The following is a 26,207-nucleotide window of genomic DNA, read 5'->3' as shown; positions in this document are numbered from 1 at the left end:
ATGTTAGAGACTATGAACGTTCGAGAGACGATGTAATGCTCACACTAAACTGTTTGAGCGGTTTAATGGAAGATGGACCCAATTGTTAATCATACAGCTAGCACATGTTTTCAAGCTGTTAAGTCACAACCAGGTTAAATAAATTGGATCTTGAATACTTTTATCATAAGTAAATGAATGACGCGATGAATGAAAAAATAGGTCTTCTATAATAACTTGATTTTTGCCTAATAGTATCCATTTTTCTTTTAACTTCATTATATATTCTCTATCTTATCATAGATAGATATTCTCTTACTCAAAGACAAATTTATGTTTTAATAACTGGGGGCGTGGTCGGAAGAGGCCGTACGATTGCCCGTTTCCCGGATGATTTCTTTTTCATTTTATCTTTGGATTTGCCTTCTTTCTTTACAGCTCCTTCTGAACTACTTGAACTTGAACTGCTGCTACTGCTACTGCTACTACTGCTATCTTTGTTAGACTTTTTCTTGTATTTCGTTTTGACGGCATGATGGGTTATTCGTTTTTTAACAAGCTCAAGTGTTTTTCTGCAAGAAATAAAAGTGAAACGGAACACCTCAAAAGATTTCCTACTATGCCAGCTGATGCATACGCAAGACTTAAAGAGACAGAAGAAAGAAGCGGGGTACTCTCTGGATTAACCAGTAAACAAGAGTAAAACCGAGTAAGCCACGCGCAAATAGACAAACTGAGTATTCAATTTAATGAAAGGTCAACCTCGCAACACATCGTCTTAATAAGAGAATCCATAAACGTTTACGAGGATAACGAAAATCACCAAAGATACTGATACAATTTTTTATAAGATAGATAGTTGCGTCTTCTCGAAAACACAAATGAGCTACACTCAAAACAGACGAGTAAAATGAAATAAAAAAGATTTACTTACAAGGTGCTTCCTTGATGTTTTGCAGTCGTTATTTTCTGTAAATAAACAATAATTACAATTAGAAATGATAACCACCAAAACGATAAAGGGACAGATTCTATTCTGTGAAAGGAAAAGAATAGAACAAAGGACAACAGCGAAGTGATTTTTCTTTGAAGAAAAACTGAATTAAACTAATACTTACTTATTATAATTCACAACTATAATTCACAATTATAATTCACAATTATAATTCACAATTATAATTCACAATTATAATTCACAATTATAATTCACAATTCACAAGCTTGCTCACCTTAAAACCAGCTTACGACGTTCCTTTTTTATCTTCGAGTTTCAGTGTAATTTAGCATGTTAAGCTTTGTTTATTAGTGCTTGCGGTTAAGTTTGGCGTGAAACGATCAAATCAGGCATCAAAAGATTAAAGATTAACAAGAATGATTACCATTTCCTAATCATTGATCAGGGTTACTCTGGTAACTGTTATAAAAGCTAGATTATAATAATAATTATTGGGTTGTAATGATAACGTCACTTCACTGAGTAAGTAAGCGATTCATTAAAAAGTCAAGGATTACAAAAGGTTACTATGGTTAGGACATTAGAAAGGATAGAATGTGATGAGCAACCGGTTAGAATTAATTAGTAAACTTCTAAACAATCAGCGTTCGTCTCTGTGGGTCGTGAATTTCCTGTTCTCCTTCACAAAACGAAGACATGGTCACCGAATTCACCATTCAAATCATAAATGTTTATTTATATTCACTTTTTTATAGGTAATCATACATGTTATGAAATATACTTCAATCAATATTGTAAACAATAAAATATCTCTTAGAAATAAGATTTTTGATTTATAAAGAAGCTTTTCGTGTGCAAATATTCCTTTCCTTTATCGTATTTACAATAAATCTCGCTGGCAAGTTGAGAAATTTACAGCCGTAATATTTAGATATCTTTGTTGTTTAGTATCCTAAACAAAAAGCTTATACGAGGAAGAACAAATCTGCATCTAAATGTCTGCGGTAACAAACAATCACACGATGGTAGATCACATGAAATATTCAACAGGTTTGATCCTCCCTGTAAATATGACTAATTTTGAAAAAAAAAAAAAAACAACAACAACAACAACAGCACCAACAACACCAACAACTAAAGCAATCCTCGAGCATAGTCATGTGATCTCTAGTTGGGCAAAAAAACACAACGAGGCGAATGAGTTCCATGAACTTAGAAGTAAATACCATAAAACTTTACATCGGTGACTTACCTATTATTATTTCATTGGTTGATTCGCAGGGGGTGTTTTATATATAGGCACAGAGGACATGGAGTGTACCTTGCAGCGAAAGGAGTATGATTTTGCCGTATGTATACTGCCATGTCATTTGTAAAGCAATTGAAACAGTCATATAGGAAATCTTTAAATAAATTTGCTTGTGCCGTAGAATTCTACATTCATTTTCGCAACTGTCCTATTATTTGAAAAGTAAATTAACGATACACTAAAGCAACTCCTTGCGGGCTTCAAAGAGCTGCACTGCGAGCAAAGGTCTATAAATTTAGGAAATGTTAGTGCTTTCCATGTAAGCCATATTGATCAGTCACTTAAATGAATGAACGTTAAGTTCTTACGTTTGCTCTGGCCCGAGCTAAAGCGCGAGATACCAGCAACTGGGCCTCCAACTCAGAACGTTCTCTAGCAGACACCTTCATGCGGGAGTTACCAATAGGATGAGTTTCCTCTTGGGATGTATATCGACTTTGCCCTCTTACAGGCTGAATATGAGGCTGTATCTTCTTTTGCGGGGTGGCGTCCGTAGGCTCCAAAGCGGGTGGTGGACCGGTTTCATGCGGAATGTTGACTCTACTGTCTTGTTCGAAACGGTCAAGGTTTGACTTAGCCCGAGCTAAGATCATGCGCGCACCGTCGTAAGAGCTGGGAGGCTCCTGTCTCCGTTCAGGATCTACCATGTAACGCGGAGACGTACCAATGCTAGGTTGAGGTGCGGTGGCGACTGTAGGACGATTACCCAGCAAATATCTGGAACCCTGAAAAACGCAGAAAAATAATCTTTACACAGAATGATGTGGAAGATGGTTAATCCTGAACTCTGTTTGAACAGATAGGGAAAATGTCGGGTCTGCACTCGAGCCAAATGGCAACAGAAAGTTTCCCGGTCTCCGTATTGGTACTCCCCCTGGATGGGATGGTGGAGTGTGTGGTAGTTTGCCCCCAGAAATGACGTCATGTGGTTTCCTGGACACTTCACCGGTACCCATTTATACTCCTGGATGGAGCAGGACAGTATGCGAATAACATGTCTTGCCTAAGAACATAACGTGATGACAGAGCCAGGTTTCTAACCCGGACCTCTCGAAAGTGGAGTCCAGCACGCTATGTATTTATATAAAGGAAATTTCGTACCGGCAACGATACCACTTTTCGATCGGGACGTGACGATCGTAATGGTGAAGGTGTATAATGAGGCATTGTAGGGTCCGTCCTGGCAGAAGTTGGCCTTCCAGATCCGACAGGCCTGGAAGCTCCGGGATGCTGTGAGGCGGACGTTGGGCGGCCTCTAGACACTGGCGGCCTCGCTATATATCCATGTGCATACTGTGTAGGAACCAGTGGACGTGTTTGATTCTGATGAGGGTTCACAAGGCGTGTATGGGGAAGTGACGCAGGAGATAAATTTGGTTCTGTATAAATGTGATCGTCGTCGATAAATGTTGAGCCACCAAAGGCTTTCCTTGGTTCTGATGGGGGAACGCTTGGAATGGTGTCTCCATTAACATGTATTCCTTGATCATACTGAGGAATATATGGATCCAAACCTAATCAGGAAAAAAAAGTCTTAATTTCTATCGTCATGTGCACAACTCTTCAATACTACAGGGAGCTCTAGTTGATAAAAATAAGGTGCTTCAAAGTTATTAGGCCAATTATTATTAATTATTTGTGCGACTGCCGTTGATTGTAAAGTTTAGCTGTCAGGCATCACATATGATGAATATTATTAAAAAACAAACCAATTTTGAAAAATTACAATTTGGATAAAATAAATATAACATTTAGAGTTTCAGATTTCCCTTTAAACAAAATAAATGTATCTTATTAGACGTTTTGTTGTTTAGAATCGCTGAGTATTTTTTAAGAGTTGTGCCGTATTTTGACGAGCCCGTAGGGCGAGTCAAAATACAAATAACGAGTAAAAATACTCAGCGATAACAAAAAACAAAACGTCTAATAAGTTATTTATTATCCAACACACCAAACTGTTATTTCAGTGCGGGCGAATTTCGCGGATATGTATTTACGGGGAGTGCGTGACAGAAGTATGCGAAGCGGAACGGAATTGGCGGGTTGTTGTGTTGCTGTTTCTATTTTCTTCATTAAATGAAGAAATGTTTTGGTCGTCAAGCTGTTTTTCTTCGTTCGATTCATCTAATGAACTTAGATCTATATTTACCAGCCATTCTGACTCTTCGTCGTCGGAAATATGACTCAAATTGTCCGCCATTTGTTTTTTTTTTGTAACTACAACCCAATTCTTCGCTTGCGCGATGCGAGAAAGCCTGTTTAACCGGTACTCTATAATAGACGACTACAAATACCGCGTGATATTTGTACTCGTCTATGGCGATATTTGTACTCATCTAGGTGTAGTTGGATAATAAATGACGGTATTCAATCGACGCGTTTTGAATTTCACGCACTTTCGAAATGGCTCCTTTTTAGGGGTAGGAAAGGAGAGGAGTGGGAGAAGGTCCTTTATTACTCGGCCCAGAATTCTCGTAAATCGCGGAAGTGAACAAGTAAAAGCACGATTTTCTCTTTTCCGACAATTACTGTTTGGTATCCCGTACACGGGTACTATTAACTTGAGAGTCACAAGCTCTACTTGATCAGCCTTCTCATTGATAAATTTAGGTTCCCAACCCACCGTCCATATCCTCGTAGTGAACCTCTTCCTCTGGATAATCGGGTTGTACCAGAGGACTTGTCATCATTGGCCAGACTGGGTACCCAGTTTCCAGCAGAAAATGGACTCGATCTCTTTGCTGTCGGCGGGGCGAAACCTGGCAAAAATGAATAATTAAAAAGCAATGACTTGTGACTTGAGCTTTGGAAATGTTTTAATTTTTTCCTTTTGCCACGTCTCTCATCAAACTCAAGATTAAAAACACAGTACGTATAATGGAAATCACTCATAATTTGTACAAACTACATCAGTACAATTGATGAAATTCCAAATTTAAAGTCCGGTTTCATCGTCAAAGAGGATTGTCTTTCACCACCTACCGGCCGTGTCTGAGGCACTTCATAGACCGGCATGGGCGTGGACTCCGGTGCTTGTGGTTGCCACTCCTGTTGAATTTGAATAGATGAATGAAATAGCTCATAAATGAAAATAAGGGAGAAGAAAAGAGAAGGATAGAAAATGTCAGATATTTAAAAATCAACCATCAAGTTTTGGACGGGAAACATGGAAAAATATATTTATCTTAATCTTTCAAACCTGGATTAGCACTTTGTTCTTTCCAAAAAGTTTCTTTTCAAGGTGAGCAAAATTTTTCTCTTCTGTCAAAAATTGTTTATTTCATCTTTACATGCTCACTTTGGAGGCTGGTTGGCTGCATGTGATGCTTTAATGCATGTGATGCTTTAATGTGACAGCGTGATGCTGTTAGTGAGCTTCTATGCGCTAGCTGATGTTTGGCTGTGTAGCCGCGTGATGCGGTTCCAGTCAATACCCACTAATTGACCCTTGCTCACCATAGAGTCTCCTGTAGCGCAGTGGTTAGAGCATCCGACTAGATCACGGAGGGTCGTGGATTCAAATCCCATCTGGAAACTCGATTTTTCTCTTCTATTAAAATTTGTTTATTTCATCTTAAAATTGTTTTTACTTGTTTTATTTTGTTTTTGGTACAAAACTGGTTTTTTCGTTTTTTGTCAATGTTCAAAATCTGTTGAACGATGCAGCAAAAGGAAAAAAATTACCCCAACGTAACGCAATAGCCATTCGTGTTTTCAAACCATCTTTCGAAGAAGATGTTAACCAAACAAAAAAAAACAAGTCATTGAATAAAATAGCCACCGATTCTTGTCAAGAAGCATGTTCACTCCATGAGCTAGTTTACCTCACTGTGCGGTCTGACGGACACGAGGCGAACACCAGGAGTTTCCTTGATAGTCCAAGCGGTTTCTCGTTTTGCCTCTCGAGCAGCTCGGCCAATCGCGAGAGGCGGCACCTTATGATGAAACGATGGTTGATGAGATGACGTCCAAAGATATATATTACTACAGGGAAAGTTTTGCGTCATGACGAAATGATGATGGACAAAATAAAGTTATGATTAAGAGAGACCAAAACTAACTAAAAGTTGACTACGTGACACTGAGGGAAGTGGATACAACTGCTTAACTTAAATGTGCGAGTTAAGTACCTTTGCTCCCCTTCTTTTCTCTTTTTCCTTTTGTTTTCTCTTTTTCTCTTCGGCTTTGTCGTCTTTCCTCTTTCCCTCTGAGTCGCTACCCGAGCTGCTACTGCTGCTGCTACTCGTGCCCTTCGAGCTTGAGGTACCGACTTTGTTTTTTCGCCAACGGTCGGCACGGGATCTTCGCTTACGTCTGTGAAAATCAATTATTATTGGATACATTAAAACTAAAAATTCATCATTCAGCCTTCAGATAGCGAAGACCAATGGACGGATGAACGAATTAGGATGGATCTAAGACACGAAATATACATATACACACTACACAGCGTGTTATTTCTCGTTGAAGTGGTCCTGTCTAGGTACTAATATGCTACAGAAATACTGATGATGAAAAAAAAAACGGTACTAGATGTCTCTATTTCTTAGGGTTTCAAAGAAGGGTTCTACGTAACGACGACGAACAATAGAGTTACTTACTCTGCTGTTAGGCTTCGAGGTGTTGTTGGACGGTCCTGTTAAAGAAAAGTATACCACTTAGGTGAGTCTCATTACACGCACACCTACTTAAAGTACTGAATTTGTGGCAGCACAGCTGTTAGCTTGTTCCGGGGACTCAGTTTATGGGCACCTTCCAGCTCATATTTGAGGGCCGAGGGTCTGGCAAAGGTTAGAATATTATTTGCTAACCACAAATAGTTTGGTTGAGTGACTGGCGCAAAGTAAATTTGATGCAATTTTGTGAAAGCCATAACGTGATTCAATCATTTTAAGGGTTCTCACTTTTCCTATTCGTGAAGCATAATGCCACTAAATTTATCCTCAACTAGTTATCACTAAAAATAACATGGAAATAAATTTTAAGAGCTCGAGACCTCTGATTTTTCTTTATCCGGTTCCAGCCTTTCTTCTTTTTCCAGTCTCTTCAACTTTTTATCCTTTTCGCGTTCTTTTTCCCTCATATCTTGACGGAGTTTTTCTCGATGAAGCATTTTATTCCTCCATCTTTCTACGTTTGCCTAAATTGATAAAAACAGCAGATACAGCTATTAGAGCTTAACGTCGTAGGCATGAGTGGATCTGAGAATCAGTATCAAACATTATGTGGGAGACGCTTTGACTCAGACTGTCGTCAATCGGTTAGACCCTGGCTTTAAGCCGCAGGCAGCTGGTGATTATGTTGTGTTCTAAGGCCAGACACTTAACTCTCACAGTTCCTATCCACACCATAAAGTATACGTCAATAGCTGCGAAATTTCTGCAACACTTGCCAAAATCACACGGGGCAACCTCAAACGGAGAAGTATACCATCAATGGAAAGAAGCCATGCTCCTGTTTGCTTCTAAACTTGTGTGCAGCAATAAGGAAGTTTTCATGTCATTTTTCCAAGACATTTTGGGGTCTTAAATGAAGTCTAGACCTATACTTACTCATAAAATCATGTTTCTTTACAGAGAAATCTGGCTTGTTTTAAAATACTTGAAAGTATTATAAATCTGTCTTTGTTTACAGATGACAAACATATTGTGAACAGGCCTTACTGACTTTTTGACTGTTTACTTTGCTGTTTACCTTTAACATTAGTGTATCTTCATCTTCATTTAGTTCTGCATCGTTAGTAGCAACTATTTTTTGAAGTTCAATCATTTTCATTTTATCCAGCCAAGCCTGCAGTGGATAGATGCGTAAAGTATTCTATCGTTTTTATTCAGTTACGTATTTTACCTTGAAGACGTCGCAATTTATTCAACAGCACGTACACTACGACAGTTTATCTTAAGTATTCAGACATCTGGATCCATTAAACTTATTTTTCCTCGATAAAGGAGTGCGATTCAAACAGAGTTTGCCATGTAACACCTTTGACATATTTAATGTTATTTTTACATAAATAGTGATATCAAAGTATTGCCGGGGAAGATTATATAAATTCAAAATAGCTATAATTTAATACTTGATTTCGATGCCTAACTGCACCTGTTAGGGAGAACAAACGTTATAGACAGTCATTATTGAAGCATCTTTTTAAATCGTGGTTAGATCAAATAGCAAAACTACAGTACTCACAGTTTGTTAAGTATTGGATGTTATAAGTTAAATGCATGATGCACGGTTTAATATGAGATGAACTCACATTTAAGTCTTAGCAGCATTATATCTGATATATTGAATGGTGTTACACTTATCTTCCGGAAACAACTAGATAATTCAATGAGAATAGAGAGTATTGGAAACGCCAGGGGTAATTTGGGAACAATAAGTTTTCTTTGTCTTGTTTCATTTGGAATTCCTTTTTTAGTTTGTTTTCTTCGTTCAAGAGTTAAAAATGCTTTTATCTAAATGTACAGCGCTATACCTGTGGTACACCTGATTCATCAATGATTCGTTGCTTTTCTTTCTTTAGCTCTGTTAATTTCTCTGGATCAGAGTGATCCTTTCCGACCAGAGACGTCTTCACAAGAGGAGGAAGTTGTGTGAAACGTAAAGGCTTCTCTTGACGACCATGACTGCCGTACAGAAGCTTCTCATCTCTGAATTGTGGAATGTTCTCCACAACTCCTGCTAATTGCGCCATCTACGTAAGGATAAATATATAATAATAATAGTAATAATAATAACAATAATAACAATAATAACAAAAACGACCTACATATAAAAATCGCGAAAGCCTGAACTACTAGTTCGTATTGAAAGAATTAAAAAAAAACGTGCATCGAAATTATCCTTATAAAAGTAAATTACATTAAAAAAATATATGAGAAGGGAAATGACACTCTTACTCTAAAAAACTGTAAAAAAAAATTTTAAAAATGTCTAGCCTATATTTGCCATAGCATTGTCAATTAAAAAATGTCTCAAATGTTCTTCTCTTCTTTCTTGTACCTCTAAAGAGTAAGAGGGCGCACCGTAAGAGCGCAAATGAGACTTTGGCTCTAATAATAATAATAACAATAATAATAATAATAATAATAATGATAATAATAATAATGATAATAATAATAATAATAATAATAATAATAATAATAATAATAATAAGAAGAACTATCTGAAAAAAGCCCTCGCATATGACCCCTGGTTCTAGGACTCGACTCCAAGCCACTTGAGTGGGAAGCAAGTGATCTACGAATCCTCCGCGTCAACTCTTCTCCCGTTCTTGGAAAATTGGCATCAAAATACGTTTTCGACAACGACCATGGTAAACAAACTTTAAGTAAAATCAGTAGGACTCAGTAAAAACCTTTAAATGACCATGTACCTCAATATCTTCGTGGGAATCATGTGAAGTCTCAGTTCTTCTTATGTACCGCTGATTAGAGTAATCCGGATCAGGAGATTTAGGGCCCTTTCTCGAACCTTCGTTACTGCTTGAACTGGATATGCAATTCAAAACAAGAGAATGAAACATGCTTCAACTCGATAGGAGAATAAAGAGTTGTCTTCAGTTACATGGGGTACAGTCTTGCACAAAATGTTTGGGATATCAGCCTAAAGTGGCAATGCTGGACAATTGCATCCATCAACAGAGCAATACTGTAATGGGGGAAAGGGTGGATGGGGGTGTTATCTATGAAAGAACTGTTTATCGATGTCCGATACACTCGTCAAAGATTGCAAGATGAGACAAAAAGAGAGGAGCTTTGCCAGCGCATTACAGTAAAGTCTTTTATAAACAGCGACTTTTTTTTATCAGCCAACTAACTAACTAAATAAATAAATATCATAACGAAAGTCAAACTGAAATAAAAAAGCAGATTGAAAGCAAAAAAGCCAGACAGAGATCAAGGATCAATCAAAAGATAAAACACAAAGATCTTTGGAGACAAAAATTTATGCCCTTTGAATGGAGGTGTCTCTTACATGTAACTGAGGGAAAGCCCTAAAAGAGAGGCACCTAACCTTCCAGGATATCCAAATTCTTCTTTAAAATTTCTCAACATTTAGACGTTTACGTACCTCGCTCTTTTCACCGTTGGAGTGCTGTAGGGATTTTTAGGGGAAATCGTTTCGGGAGAAGCCTGGACCTTTACTTCAAGGCTTTTGTATGGAGCCTCTTTGGGGTTTAAGTTCTGCAGAAAATTGAGAAGATCCGGTGACACAGATGAGCATATTTTTTACTTCCAATTAAAAACAAGCACTTCTTTAGCTAAAAGTGCTGAGGATTGAGCTATGTACCGCCTGTAACAAATCACAAAGAAAGTTCGAAGCCTGACTTAACCTATTTATTAAGCATTTTGGTACACAGATTTTGAAAAGGTTCAGTCCCAAGTTTAAACATAACATATTGAAATAAGTATCAAGCAAACACTGAAAAGTTTGACAAGCTATAATATTAGTAGGGGAATGTAAACTTAATATGATGAGCACACTGCAATTACCTTAAATGGATTTACTTTTTTCTTTCTTCCAGCACACCTGACCCATATACAGGCACATAAAAGAAACAGTAGTACTGCTGAAGAAACAGCAATAGCGGGAATAATAGTGGCCCAGTCTAAGTCGGCTTTAGTAGGTGGTATTGTAGGCACCGTAGTCTGTGTCTTTTTAACAGCGTATGGTCGTAGGGTGACCTGTAACAAAGAGAGAATGTTATGTTATGTAAGGGGGACACACTGGCCTGATGATTATGGCGCAGCTTTCTCACATTTGATCTGGGTTGGAGCCTTGGCGACTGTCATTTTTTGGTGGTCTCTGGACGGACACTTAACCCTCACGGTGGCAGAAAGGAGTACGTACGAGTACCAACAAACTGTCAAGGAAAATTCTGAGGGTAACTTGCCATACAATTGAATTCCATCCAACAAGAGAAGCAATGTTTCTAGTTGCTCCATGCATGCTACAGAATTCTGCAGCTTAACGAGTTAGTTTCGTATTGTGAACATTCATGGTACAAATCGTTGAGTTTATAATGGTCTGGTCGTGGTTAGAATACACAAGATCGAGCTCAAGTTACCGTTAGAAAGAAACAAAAAATAGGGTGAAAAAAAAAAAACAAAAACGAGAAAAACAAACAAACAAGGAGAAATGAAACAAAAAAGATACAACAAGAAAGCAAGGAAAGAAAAAACAAAAACATTAAGAAAAACGGACAAACAAGAAACAAGGAACAAAAAACAAACACGGAAAAACCAACAAACAATAGTAAAGAACAAACAAACGAGAAAAAAAAAGAAAAAACAAACGAGGAAAAAAAACAGAAACAAAATAAATGAATAAGACGTGTACCCCATATCCCAAGGTGGAAACCATCTCAGCTTCGCTTAGTCTGTTCATTGTCTTCACAATATGTTCCGCAGATAACATAGTGAATCCCTTAAAAACTCGGTATTCTATGTCAATGACTTCCTCTCCTACAATCGCTTTTGCTCTTCTAATGGTTTCCGCCTGCAGCAAGAAAGTACACAAGAAACAATATCGATCTACGGATTTGGCTTCTGTCGTTTTATGAAGGCTAGAAGGGTAGAGGTGCGAGAAGAATAGCAACAGAAGATTTTAAGTATTAAGTATGCTTCTTACCAATACAGTAATATTATCGACTTCTCTCCTGAGACGGTTTCCTCGATCTTTGTCCAGTCGAACCGAGGTCCTCCTCTTTCTGGGATGAAAATCAATTCTGGCGTCAGAGTGAACACGACGAGGCTTGTTAAGGTGTTGCACGTCCCTCCTTTTTCGCTCACTTCCTTTCCGCTGACCCCACCTGAACGCTTCTGCAAGTCGTGATTCGATTTGCACGCGGAAGGAGTCAGCATTTTCATCCTCGTTCTCTGGAACAAGTATCTGAATACCAACAAGGCCTTCAGTATCGTTTGCATTAGCAGTAGGGCGTACAGGCTCAGTTGGCAACTCTATGGTTGAACTTGCGGAAATCAAAACAGTTTTTGAGGGCAAATAGCTTTCCTCTGGTATAATTGATGTTGTCTCCTTTACGGTGCTCTCCAAAAGTTTGGCCGTCAACAGTGCTGTTGTTTTTGAAATTGAGGTAAGAGAATTTGCCGGGGTTTCTGTCACTAAAGTGGCTTTCGCACTCTTTTCAGAGGCGATGAAACTCTTCGTTGTCATTGTATCCATCTTCGTCAGCAATGTTGTGATGCTCCTGGTTGTGGCGACCTTGTGCGAAGATGTTCTCTGAAGTGGAGATGAAAGATCAGAGGAGGAGCCTTGAGGAAGCGACGTGGCAATAGAAGTTTTCTTTATAGTGCTTGTGTCCGTTACAGGGGAAGACATAGAACTTCTCACAGATGTTGGCGGCAACGTCTCCAAACTACTCTCGGCCACGGTTATTGAAGCTGGACCTAGAGTTAGTTGTCTCGAAGGAATAAAAGTCTCGGTCGAAGACAAAACTGTAGCACTTGTAAACAATACCTGCTTTCTTACACTACTTCTAGTTACAGGGGACAAAGTTATGAAGCCCTTTGCTGAAGACACTTTGATAGTAGTAGCAGGGGAATGATAGGATGTAGGCTGAACTGGAGTAAAAATACTTTTTGAAGAAATCACAGAGTGCCTAACCACAGTATCAGTGAGGCTTGACTTTATGACATCTGTAGTCACCACCAAGCTGGAAAAGCGCGTTCCGGGAATACCAGTAGAAATGGAAGATTCAGTCGTTAGAACTGAACCCACAGAGGTAGGAGATAAGACTTGTTTACTGTCAGTCGCTGTCTTGGATTGCAATAGCACTGTTGATGTTGTTAGCCCATAGCTACTGCTTGGAAGAATTAGTAGGGTAGATTTCGGTAAGATAGCAGAAGCATTTGAGGTTAAATAAGTGGCTGATGAGGATACCGTGGACCGGATAGGTCTATAACCCAGTGAATCACTAGAAACCAATCTGGCAGCCGTGGTGAACTGTTTTTCCACAGTGCTACTAGTCAACAAGGTCTCTGTTATGGATTTCGAAACAGCATAAGTTACTGCTGGTGCCACAGACGATAGATCTCGTGTGGCAGTTTGAGTACCATTTAGTGAGGTCATCGTTTCCGCACTAGTACTTGAAAGTGTCGTATTTGCTGATTTTCCCGAAGGAGACGGTGAGCTTCCTCGTACAAAGTAACTGGAGAGGCTAAGGCTGCTTCGTGTGACTTCTGTCGTTAAGTTCTCACGGGTCACTGTTGGTACCGTCGACACTTGCGAGACACTGCGCGTTGTGAGAACATTAATTATTGACAGGCTTGACCTCATGACGGGTGAAGAGGTAGTACTGCCTACGATACCCTTGTTAGAAGTGATGACTGCAGTATTATACGAACTTGAAGTTGAAGAATTCAAGAAAAGAGTTGTGTTAACTAACAACGATGTAGACGTTGAAACTCGAACGACTGTGGCAGCAGTCTCCGCTGACGAGGACAGAACTGTTCCAACACTTGAGCTGAGGATCTCACTCGAATATGAGGGTCGGATAAGGTGTGTTGTGCCTGATACCATGGTCGATACATTTGGTGTAAGCAATGGTAAACCGTATACTGTACTTACAGTTTGATTTGCTCCTATCACAGAAGAAATAGAAGGTGAATGACGAGAAAAGCTAATGGTGCTGGGTGCAGCTGACGACATTTTACTCGGAGCCGTAGCAAGTGTCTCAACAAGACTGGAACTTATAGGTAATCTCATGGTTGATGATGCTAGAATAGATATCTCCAATTTCGAAGAGTTTACAGCAATCGTGGTTGGGCTGCTGCGAAATATTATCGCCGAAGACTCGAGCAATGTGGTCGCACTAGCATTTCCTACCGAATAGCTGGAAGTAAATGTTCTAGGAAGGAAGACTGATAACTGAGAGCTTCCCTCTGAGTGATTTGACAAAGCAACTTTTGACGAGCTTGTTACTTGTATGGCCATAGTAGCTGGAGCCGAAGTAAGGAATGATACGTTTTGGCTGATTACAGACTCCTTAGGTAAACTTGCACTCAGCGACGATTTGGTCATCAATACCATTGTTGAATTAGCGCTCGCCGAAATAGACAAGGATACAAATATCAATGATCCAAGCACCGCTGTACTCGACACCCATGCAGTAGACGAAGGGAACGGAGAAATTATGCTCGAGGTTGACGAACTGTCATTGAAATTTATACTCTTGAAAGCAGAGGTTCCTTGCGTCAATGAAACCGTTGTAAAAGCTGAAATTACAGAGCTTGCTTTTTCAGAAGAGTTTGTTACAGCTGAGGTTTTAATCATATCGACGCTCGACGAATAAGACGTCTCACGAAAGCTTGAACTTTCCGAATGAAATGAAATTGAGGTAGTAATAAACAATGTTTTTTTAAATTTGACAGATGAAGAATTAATTGTCAGTTCCTTTGAGTACGTTGAAGGCGAACTTCCATTCAATATGATCGACGAAGGAAGACTTGTAGTCGAAGAAGAGATGTAAGTTGCTGGCGACAATAGACTTGTGACACCCACGAGAGTACTTGTTTTATGAGTCGTATTTGATGTAACCAAGTAAGACTGTGAAGGTGTCATGTAAACCACCGATGTGGAGTTTAAAATTGAATGTGAGCTTGAGTCAGAGGTTGTTTTAGCACTTGATTCTCTCGCCACCGAAGTGACATTTATTGATTTTAAAGAAGTTGAAAGCGTTAACATCATCACCATGGTTGAAAACGAAGAGGTCGAAGATGGATAAAAGATGGCAGGTTTCTCTACAACCTTGAGAGAATAAAATGGATAGTCACATTAATTAGCTAATACTTACGAGCCATGCATGCAAATGTATTTACACATCTTGGTCACAATCGATAGGCGAACTTCAAGTCTCACAGCTAAATCTATAAACTGAGTATGACAGAATTTCACCAACACGATGATCATGTACAAGGATGTGAATTTCAGAGCAAACATTCCCGATATTTGACAGACGAACACCGATCAACCTTGTATAGAACTTAATAGAGTATAACTGAACATTTTTTTTTCTTGTAGGATTATCTTACCCTACATACAAGTTGTAGACACTTTTTAGATCATAAATTAACATGAGCGTAGTTCTCAAACGCTTCTGCGCCAATCGGATATTGTAGAGAAGACAGGTCAGCTGGGCGAGTGCAAATCACCAAACCAATCTCATATCTTTGAGATTTAAATGAGTGCTGGATAGGAAATTTTTACAAAGTGTACCAAAAAGCAAATACCTCATATCTGACGGCTGCCCCCAATCTCAAACTTGCTCGCAGCATAGTTTGAATGACGTTATAAGCAGGAAGTGGCTCACTAGCACTGGCGCTGGAACTTACATTCACAGCTTTGAAAGTTACATTCACTTTTGTGTCATTTGGTTCTCTCGCGATACTGACGATCTTCGAGAAGTAACGAAAAAAGGAAAAGAAACAATCTTAGTACAACAGATATGTGTGCTATCTCAGTCTCGTAGTTTCGTGTTGTCTGTTAAGAGTTCGTCAACAGAATGCAATGTACACATAATCAGTTTAGACCAATATGTTGGCTGTTGATTGTCAAGGATGTACTTCAGGCATGTGGACGGATGTCAAGCTGAATTTATCTCACAAAATGAAACAGACACGCAAAATAAAGACGAAAACAAATTCAAATTCTGAACCAATAAAACAATTTAAAACGACAGTAAAGACTGTTCTAGAAATATTTTCCACCTTGTATCTAAGAAAAAAGAATCACTGGAAAAGGCAACAAAAAAGTTAAAAAAATTTTAAAAGTGACGCAGAACACCCTTATTTCAGTTTTTCTTGACTGGAAAAGTGGCCATGCCCAATGATCGTTTTTTCAAATAAGAGAACAAAGGATTTCGTGTTTAATGCTCCAAATACAAATTCTAATCCCGTAATTTACCCACCTCTATTGTTATGTTTGCTGATGTTCCATCGGTAGATCCGTTCTCGTATGTTGCAAGAATCCCGTTCTTCATTTGCGCCCTAAAGGAAACATTGTTTATGTTTGTACTCAGAGAAACGTTAACGGCAAAACGGACAAAGATACCTGACGGTATCGTAATGACGGAGCTGGAAACAAATTGTTCTGTAGGGGACGGCCTTACTGGAGTCGAGATTGCTGTACCGCTTACAGTAAAAATCGAGATAACGCTTGAAAGATGCAGTTGCTTCGAGGCTGTGTTTGCCACGTCTAATGACGCCATTGTTGGCGTTGGTAAGTTTTGTACACTCCGTGAAGTAAAAGATGAATTTTGCGAAGTTTCTATTCTAGAGGAGGCATACGTAAACAAAGTGCTTCGGTCTGTAGTTGCTGATTTTATCACGCGTGAACTGGTGGCCACCACTAAAAATCCGCTTGAAAGATTTCCTTTGGAGGAGGGTGTCGCTAAAACATTTATAGATGGTACTGCTGTATATCTTGAAGTTTGTGACACTGCTAAACTTGTAGTTTGCGTCAGAGAGACACTGAATTCTGGAGTTGCTCTCGATTGTTCCACAAGACTCTTGGTGGCATTCACTGGCCTTCCCTCACTTGAAAAACTTGAGATTGTTGATATGAAGGCTGACGACAACCCCCTGAAGCTTGTGGTAGCTACGAGAAACTTACTAGATATTTGAACTTGTAAAGATATCACTGACGGATTAACATACGTCAACCGCTCAGTTTGCGACGTTTCTAGACCTCTTGTGTGTGTTAGTGACTTGTTAGTTTCTGTAGTAACTTGTGAGGCTACAGATGAAAATCCAGAATAACCTGTCTGAGTTACTGAAACTTTGCTCAGTGAATGGATTCGAGAGGCAGATATGTATGACATATTGAGAGTTCCCACTTTTGTTAAAATTTCCAAGCTGCGCGAGGACTCCAAACTCGAGATTTGCGACAACAACCCACTCTGCTGTGGAGTGAAAGATGCGAAAACAGTTGGCCCTGTAGTTTTAGTCGATGAGTACTCAAGAACTGTGTTTGATGAATTAAGGTAAGTTGAAATAGTCGATGATGCATTAGTAGATGGTGCTAATGTTTTTGATAGTTCCTGAATGGAGTAGGTTTTCAAACTCTTTGTTTGCGACAGATTCTCGCTTACTTGTTGCGTGGATGACAAAGTCACTGTCGAACTTGTTGTCACCAAAGGACGGACACTCGGAGAGTGACTGTGGTGAGGTAACGGACTCATCGTGGAATTAACCGAAGCCATCGTTGTGTACAATGAGACTGTTTGGGTTGAATATGGCGTCATCTGTGGTGTTAAATTCGAGACAAACTGTCGGGAGGTTTTAAAGCTGGTTTCCAAACTGGTAGCGACGACTTCGGTAAAGGATGATCTGAGCGACGACTGTTGCGTATTTGAAGATGTCACTGACGAATTAGGAGCAAGAACTGTGGCTGTAATACTTGTCAGTTTTGATGAAGACGGAACGGTGAGCACAAAGCCTGTGGACGAGTTGGTCGCCACCCCCTGGCTCTCTGAAAAGGAGGCTGCAACCAATAAAGAGGAAGATTCAGTTAAAAGGAAATCGTGTACATTTGCCTACTCGACATTTATAACATATACATTGTGAGATTCGTATACATATTGTTTAACGTTAGGGTTACTAATTTTACCAGATATACATCTATAAATGACTGTCTTTTTCAAAGAAATCTCTTCAGACGTATTCGCCATCATAACAGACAGTTAATGTTTAATGAATACTGTGTGTGATGTCAATTAGAAAAAAGGAAGAGACAATACCTGAATGGGGAGGCGAACTTGCTGAAGTAGAATTTCCAAATATGAGAGTTGCTGTTGATAACTGCATGTGAGACGTAGACAGCGCTCTTGTCGTAGAGCCTATGAGATTTAAAGAACGAAACAAAGGTTATCGTATAATATCAATGATTGGCGAGAACGACTAACGATACCTATTCCAAGCAAATTCTTACCCAAAAACCTTACCTGTGATTGACGTACACAAGAAATAGGATATTAGACTTAACGTCGTACAAGTAAATTCTTTACGTGGGTAACGACCCGCAAAACACGTAAACTTACAAGAGTCCCTCCATTGTGCCAACATTGAACAAACTATGTAGTACGTACAGGGTCGCTATCTTTCTTTTCTTTTTTTTTATTCACAAATTTCGAAGTAGTCTTAGAATACTCGAAAAGAACGTTTAAAGTCAAGTTTGTTGCTGGATTTCTAAGGTGATGTACTTTTTTCAAATATTTCTCATGCTTGGATTTCCACCATTTTATTTCCCTTAAGCGACAGAACGCTTTGATCATATAATCACAAGTTTCTCTCTGGAAATATTTTGTGTGTATTTCCTTTAATTAACGTTATTACACTTACTTGATATTGCATGCAAATAAGACGAACTCTCATGCACTGAAATTGATTGGTTTGTGGTCTTTGAGAGGGTCTCTGCTATGGTGACCAATGTTACCTCTTGCTGCTTGCTAGATGTTTGCTTTAAGTTTGAATTGGATGATGCAGAGAAGGAGGATACATTTTGAGCACTTAGTTCGGAAGCACTGGAATCCGACTCAGACAAAGAAATAGTTACCGAAGGTGATAGAGTTGGGAGGATCCCCGGAGTTAATTCTTTTACTGATAATGACGTCCTTATTATTGAAGGAGTTGGTGATTTTTGTTGTAAGTACGATTCGCTTGAGTTTGTGCTGAGTGACTTTGATCCGAAAATTGAAGAGGTTTTGCCAGAAAAGAGTTCTGTCGCAGATAATAAAGATTCACTTCCAGCGTGGATTGTACTCGACGCTAAATGTGAAGAGCGAATGAACGAAACAGGAAAAGAAAGCCATGCTGTAATTAATGCAGTTTCGGAGTCCGCAGATAGCGAGGTAGCATTTTCCAAACGTTTTGACGTAGCAAGCGAGGAAGAAATCTGCTTGAAAATTGTTTTCAACGTGGTACTTTGAAACAATGAAGGTAGGTCAGTCCCGTCACCGGAAGATGAAAAGAAGGGTGTGGCGGTTATAAATTCGGACGACGATGTAGCCTCCTCGACGAATAAACTGTTACCTGAAAATGAATGTGACTCTCTCACGGAATGGTTGGCTGAAGATTCACCAACGGATTGTGTCGACAATGAATGAGCGGTGCTGTTTACATTCAAAGAGCTTTCCGACTGTCGTATTAAGCCACCTGTTTGCAGTCGCGTTTTTGCAGATGACGAGAACAGTGTCGATTGGAACATAGCTGTGGAACCTACACTTAAGTCTTGAGACGCAAATGTACTCTCGTTTGTAGATCCTGTAGTGGAGGGTTCGATATACTCGGGTGATGACGTCAAAACATAAGTGGTCTTACTTGAAGACACAAGCGACGTAACAGTGGAGACACGAGGAAGCTGTTTGGTTGTGGTGGCTGCAAATTGGATTGAAACCAAACTTATGACCCCCGATTTCAAAGAAGAACTATATGAGAGACTATCAGAATATAATGAATCCCCAATAGGAGTATTTGACCTCAAAGTACTGGATCGGCTTGGTATTTCTCGCGTGGCAGTTACAAAAACAGAAAATGTCTTTGTCGTCAGGCATGAAACCTGCGTTTCTGAGGGTTTTGAAGTGTTTGACGCCGTCTCTGTTACACTGAATGAAGGAGAGCTGTTCGGCAAAGAAGTCCTAGATGACGAAAGAAATTCAGCTGATTCGGAGCTGTCCATAGAACTGAAAGATGAAACCTGTGAGACATTTACCACGGTATTCAGTTGCGTATTACTTGGTTGGATTGCTGAATTCTCTAGAGGCATCGATGCATGTGATGTTGAACTAACTGGACTTGGAGGATTTACTAATGGGCTGGTGTGCTTCATGGTAGTCACCTGGGATACTGTGGTGGTATTTACTCCACCAAAGGAAACTAAAGGCGAGTTCGATTCACGTTGAGATGAAGATGAATCCACTGTAGAAGAATCGTTGACTGTGTGTTTGATGTGCTTTAGAGAAGTTGCCGGATCTTGAATGGATGGTGAGCTGGACCCAGATGGTTGAACGGTCACTGTGGGTGTGGTACTCCCCGGAAGTAAAGATACTCTAGTATTTACGACATCGGAGATTTCCGATGAGCTGTGGTTGACTGAATTGGTCTGCGAGGTTTGCAGAGGTGCGTTAATTGATGTATGAAACTGGCTGATTGCTTGCGATATTGTAGTTACAGTAGACCTTCCTCTGGAGGAAATGTGTGGTTGACTACTATGTGAACTTTCAGTGACACTAGTTGAATCAGTATATGCAGCTGTCCTTGACTGCGAAATATGAGCTAAGCTACTTTTTGATACAGAATTCAAAGCCTCAGTTGTGCCTGACGAGCTTCCAGCAATTGAGGAAGTACTTTGGAAAATTTTCGACGTTGTTTGCATCAAAAGTGAAGTGTTTGATATGTTAAAAAAGGAGAACATTGACGAAGAGGCATCTGTTTTTCCCTTTGATGAAGAAGTTTCCACAACTAAAGTGTTTCTACCAAGCTTATCTGAAGATGGATTCAGAAGGATATATGACGATGAATGAACAATAAGTGACGGCGTCTCTGTATATGTACTGAACCCAAAGCTGCTCTCCTTTGCCGTAGAATTGGAAGAACTTTCGGGAAGATTTAGGCTTGTGGTTACTTTCTCGACAGATTGTGTCGGTGAGTTAGACTCCTTGGAGCTCGACTGAGCCGACGAAACAAAGTCACTGACAGTGATACTTGATGAAAAAGAGGAGTTGCTTTGGCTCTGGATCTGAGAATACGAGTTTCTCGTAAACAGCGCCAGCGTTAGCGGTTCGGTAAATCCTGTTATTGAAAATGATGATGCTTCGAATAACGAACGTACACTTCCCGCGCCGCTTTGCGTATTTGGTGTCGCGGTTGTAACGAAAGAAATTGCCAATGTAATAGGCTCCGTTGAGCCAACAATAGGAAGGCCAGAAGAATAAATTAAGCTAAGAATGCTGGTCTTGTCGCGTAATGATTGGGATGTGGTGGTGCTGGCGCTATTAGCTGAAAAGAGAAAGTTACACTTGTTATGTTAATCCTTTAAGTTTATATCAGTTGTTAACTATATTAGTCTACGTTGTTGAGTGGATTAGTCTACAAAAACCCAGAGAGAAATGCATGTACAATTGATTGCTTAAGCGTGGAGTAATCAATTCGTAGATAGAAGCTATTAGATGCCGAGAAATATGCTTGCACGCACGAACAAAAACGTCACACAATCGATCATCAGCGTTACCGTGTTAACACGCGTATCACACAAAGTTTCAGTCGTTCAAAATGCTGATGGAATATAATGGAATGATTACGAGTGAGTACGATGGTTAGTGGTTGTGTGGAAAAAAACAAGAGACGATTGATACAAAAGCATTTGCCATGACACCGTGAAAGGTAAACTGAGCAGCAAAGCGGTTAGAAAAGATTTATGAAATGGCAGACATACAACGAACGCCCTGATTGGTTCAAAACCTATCGTTCAATGCACCAGTAAACTCATAGTTATTGAGTAGATAGACCGCTCTTTCTATCGGTTTACCGGTGTGATTAAACTCACTTGAGATGTTGAAAAACATTTGAAAAAAGTCCGTAAATCACTTGTCTCTGGCTTGTAATCTAACAAATTTCCTCGTGTTCTCCCAACATCCCGTGTGGTTTAGATCACGCCCGGAGGGGGGGGGTACTCGATATATTCCTGGGTGGGGAGGTGCGGCGCGGCCCCTCGTACCCTGACCCTGTTTAAGACAAATATCGCTGATTTTTCTACCCTGTTTAAGATAGGGTTCCGATTTTTGATACCCTCTTTAAGACATTTAATGTGCCTGGTATCAATGCCAAAATCAACGGAATTCAATATTAATTAAAATTAGAACTTGTAAAAATTTTGCTGTTTATCTTCCAAGAAAAGATGTCCTGTTTAAGACAAAAATTGATAAATCGATACCCTGATCAAGACAAAAATGATAAATTCGATACCCTGTTTAAGAAAAAAATCTCGAAAAACATACCCTGGCTGGCCGCACGTCCCCCATTAAGCCCTTATAAGGGAGTACCCCCCGGGAGATCACGCCGGTCACCGAGAGAAAGTGCGGTCGACCGAAGAAAATTAAAGATGATTTTTGCAACACTTTGTAACAACGTTGTGTGTTTATACCTGTTCAAACTGTCAATGAGAAAAGTAGGAATTGTTCCAAATAAATTTACAAGTCCTTGTGCTGTATGCAGGTAAACCAAACTGAATATAGCGGGTACATTTCTAAAGAAACTGTGGTGCTGCGTCGTAAACCGACTTGACGCTCAAAACGGCAGTTTTTGAACCCGACGTTACGTGGGCAAATTCACATTATTAGCTAAGTACGTAAAACCAAATTATCTTATAAAGAAACTGGTAACACTTGCTGGATTGGGCTTTTCGACGTCTTAGCACAAAACCGAAGGGGTTTTTGCATGCGTGTCGATCAGTTTATACAAAACCCTGCCTAATAATATTCTCTTGTCAAGCAATTTACATTCCCCAGTCAATGCTTATGACTACAGAATAAAGTTCTTGGCAACCGTATGTTTTCCAGTATTTTTAACTGTTCGCTGCACAACTTTCGAAAAGAGTCTTAGATCAAATTATGATAAATTGGCCTTTGAGTTTTCTTTTACAATCAGGAAACTATTCTATTCTGTTACGACGAAGGAAATTATACGATACGAAAATGTATACGACTTTCCTGATAAGGTGCGTGACAGGCCTGTTCAACTAATACCCTTGAAAATTTGAGAACAAGTCGGCTCTAAGGTCAATCCGTATCATCTTAAAAATTTTACTGGGCTCTCAATCTCCCGCTTGAAAGTCTTCATAGGCTGAAGCTCTTTATACTAAGAACGCAACATTGGGTCACTGTTAAGTCTATCAGGTTCATTATTATTCAACAAAAGTGTTTGCCTATTTGTTTTGAAGTTTACTTTTGCTGTCCAATCATTGAGTGAATATCCAATGTTTCTGGCTTATAAGTAACAGAATTTAGTGAAAGATTTTCCGTCGGCTTGGAACATCTGAGAAACAAGCGCTTAGACAGGTCGGCTCGAAATAGGAAAATGTTTTCTTCATAGCTTAAATGCAAATGTTTTAACTCAATCGTTCAATGATATCGTTTAAAATCCCTCGACTTGACAATAAACCTAGAACTTTTCACTGAAATCTAGAATTTGGTCTGAATGTAATTCATCAATTCATTTACATTATTTTAGTTAAACAGAAACCTTTACTTAAAAATCTCAAATTCGCATTGTCCATGTTTCGTCAGTATTTTCATTAAAAGTCCAGATACCGATACTTAATAATTTTCTTCTGATTACCCGCCGGAGGCTCAACTATAGTTTGGTAAATCAAAACATCAATGTCACTTACGAGTGATATCAAAAGCCAGTTTCATTATCAACTAATCTTTCTCAAAGCTCTACAGACACGATCGATAACAAATTAAAGAAATATCATCTCTTGAGGAACAATACATCTCAATTTGCTTCCAGATAGCGGAAAATATATTCTATTGATGTAAATCAAACTTCCCTTCCTGCTGATAAAGACCCCTTGGTTAGATGTTGTGAAAATTATTGACCACCAGTCGACTTATTTTTAGAAATAACGATTAAAAAAGTTCAAACGCCATATGTGTAAAATCTATTGTAAACAAAAAGTTACGTTTTGGACGTTTTAGAATTAACAACTGCCGACGAAAATCGCAAAGTAAAGTCTCGACAACAGTGGTTTACAAAATAACCACAACTTACCATTGCTGGAGGATGAATGTACCAGCGCAGGAGAGACGGAAGAAGCGGGCACTGAAACACTTGCTGACGCTGTAGTAATCGATGAGTCATTGCTTTGAGCAGCGACGAAGCCACAACATAAAACCCACAAGGTAAATAATATTCTGAGCGGCGGAATGGCCGCGTTTGAGTTCTGAAAACGAAGGGTTGTTCTGTAACTGTCAACTGCAGTACCAAATTTCCTAGCCTTCTTCTTCATCTATTCCGTTGGCAGCGACAAGAGCCACGATTTCTATTTATGTCGAGGTATCGTTTCATCAGGAAACGTTCGTGGTCAAGGAACAAATCTGGAAAGAACCGTACACTTCAACACATTGAATATGGCATCACGCTTCGTCAATTGCATTGCGAGCCCCATAGAAACGGTCTACTTAGCAACCTTGTCTTTCATTTGATCTTTAATGCTAATCAATGTTTGATTAGCATAATTTATTCCTCCGGCACCAACGCCATTGAGACAATTACATGACGAAAAACACTTTTATCTCAAATCAAACTCGCTAATAATATTAACAATATAGTCTAAACAACCGGGGGATTAAGAAAAACGGTACACAATCCAAGAAATTAGCACATGACTCGAAGAAATTATCATATCTTATAACATGACAACATCGAGAGCTGCTTTAATTTCCGTTCTAGAGTGGCTTTTTAGAGCGTGAGTACAAATTAAATTTTCGTCACCAAGCAACAAAAGTTTCAAACACTTCTTTTGTCCTCTATACCAAACAAATTAAGCCGCGCGCCGCAGACATACTAGAGCAATGACTGCTTGAAGACTGGCGAAGAAAACATTATTTTGTTCGCAGAAATCCAACTATATTTTTCAGATCCTGTGTTGTTAGTCATATCTGTTCCGTCGATGAGCAAATAAAGAAATTGTCACTGTCGTCATCCAATCATTCCAATGTAAACAAGGTGATTTTGAGGTCGATAAAAGAGATCAACTTTATCGAAACGAGACGTTATCAGAAAAGGTAATATGCTGCAATAAAGTTTGGATACTGTCCATGTGTAATCATCCGATAATCCGATACTGTATTATTTCAGTTCTTTCTGTAGAATAGATCAGAGTTTGATTATTGTACGCTTAGTTTTTAGTTTCGTCAAATTTAAATACATCTGCGCATAATCTTTAAGAAACGCAGTCACGCTCAGCTGTACTTCTTAGCGAAGGGAGTCAATACCGTTAAATGAACCTTGTAAATTTAGAATACACTTGTAATTTGGAGTCAGAGCTCTCAATGTGGGTGTTGATTAGTCAAGCTCAAGAATTATTATGTATCTGGAGGCCTCTGGGTAATAACTGAGCTTTCCCGGTTTAACATATGTTTTTTTCAAGTTCTATGTTTTAATTCTCCGTAGATTGTATGATATTGCAAGACCAATCTAAACAATACGTCACCTGTATCCAGACAATGTGTCGGAAAAACATAGGAATGACTGCATTCAAATCAACCTGTGTCAGAATATATTCCAGAGGTAAAGAAAGAAAGAACTCAACTAGGAGAGATTATTAAAATGCATTACTAACTTGAACAGTCATTCGCAAAAAATGGTATTTCAAGAATAACCCGTATAACTCGTAATATTCGCATAACTCGTAATATTCGTATATTTTATGCTATTTAATCGTATATTAATACTTAGTTATTTATATATTATTTTATTTAAATTATCTTGTTGTGTCCTTACCTAGTGGTTTTGTTACTGCTATTTCATAATTGACACATGAATAAAGTTCATCATCATCATCATCATAACTGAACCTTGTATGAAAAATGGTTCACGTTCAGTTGTCAGTTGGCAGATCCACAACCAGATTTCAAGAGTAAAATATACGTCAACAAATTAATTATGAGATGTGCCACAGGGGTCAGTTAGACAAACTGAAGTACCGACGGAGGAAACCTTCCTACTTCATAACTGGTGGTAGACAAAAAATCGTTCACGAAAAATAGGAAGTTAGAGCAGTCGTATTACTTTTGATAAAAGTTACCTTAGGCTGACTGCTAGACAGTGAAGAAATGTAAGAACACTTATTTTTACTGCTTTCGTTTTAGTTTCAATCGCGGTTAAGCGCAAATTCTTTCTTCTTTGAATATTTCCTGATTCTTTTGGTAACGAAATCGTTTCC

At 39.1% G+C, this 26,207-nt stretch overlaps 1 protein-coding gene across 3 annotated transcripts; it reads right to left on the bottom strand.

The window, feature by feature from the left end:
- Positions 1–45: 45 nt before the first annotated feature.
- On the bottom strand, positions 46–24,423 carry LOC111320829 (uncharacterized). 3 transcript variants are annotated; one of them, XM_088734999.1, is made up of 22 exons: positions 24,032–24,421; positions 18,605–21,259; positions 18,004–18,102; positions 16,174–17,747; positions 15,497–15,661; positions 11,880–15,014; positions 11,589–11,747; positions 10,742–10,933; positions 10,320–10,432; positions 9,622–9,736; positions 8,722–8,940; positions 7,938–8,033; positions 7,240–7,383; positions 6,845–6,879; positions 6,374–6,557; positions 6,068–6,178; positions 5,226–5,291; positions 4,867–5,002; positions 3,345–3,757; positions 2,552–2,968; positions 914–948; positions 46–551 (listed from the first exon to the last, which is right to left on the bottom strand). In XM_088734999.1, exons 1-22 carry the CDS (start codon positions 24,267–24,269, stop codon positions 311–313), a joined length of 10,542 nt encoding a protein of 3,513 aa, XP_088591125.1. In that variant the 5' UTR covers positions 24,270–24,421; the 3' UTR covers positions 46–310. The 3 variants fall into 3 exon arrangements, 2 of the variants coding, with proteins under 2 accessions (XP_088591125.1, XP_022779262.2); XM_022923527.2 differs by lacking the exon at positions 7,938–8,033 and having other exon boundaries at positions 24,032–24,420; XR_015992189.1 differs by lacking the exon at positions 46–551 and having other exon boundaries at positions 1,209–2,968; positions 24,032–24,423.
- Between the last annotated feature and the right edge of the window lie 1,784 nt (positions 24,424–26,207).

This window comes from Stylophora pistillata, chromosome 10 (assembly GCF_964205215.1).
Source record: "Stylophora pistillata chromosome 10, jaStyPist1.2, whole genome shotgun sequence".
NCBI lineage: Eukaryota > Metazoa > Cnidaria > Anthozoa > Scleractinia > Pocilloporidae > Stylophora > Stylophora pistillata.
The sequence above is the reverse complement of the archived record's forward strand: the minus strand, read 5'-3'. Positions and strand labels throughout refer to the sequence as shown.

Excerpts from the sequence above, each read along its gene's own strand:
- LOC111320829 (XM_088734999.1), bottom strand. The coding sequence starts at position 24,269 with ATGAAGAAGAAGGCTAGGAAATTTGGTACTGCAGTTGACAGTTACAGA. Across the intron at positions 15,015-15,496 it reads GGGCAGCCGTCAGATATGAG|GTTGTAGAGAAACCTGCCAT; the intron begins GTATTTGCTTTT and ends TATTCTCTCAAG. Across the intron at positions 6,179-6,373 it reads AGAAAAGAAGGGGAGCAAAG|GTGCCGCCTCTCGCGATTGG; the intron begins GTACTTAACTCG and ends TTTCATCATAAG.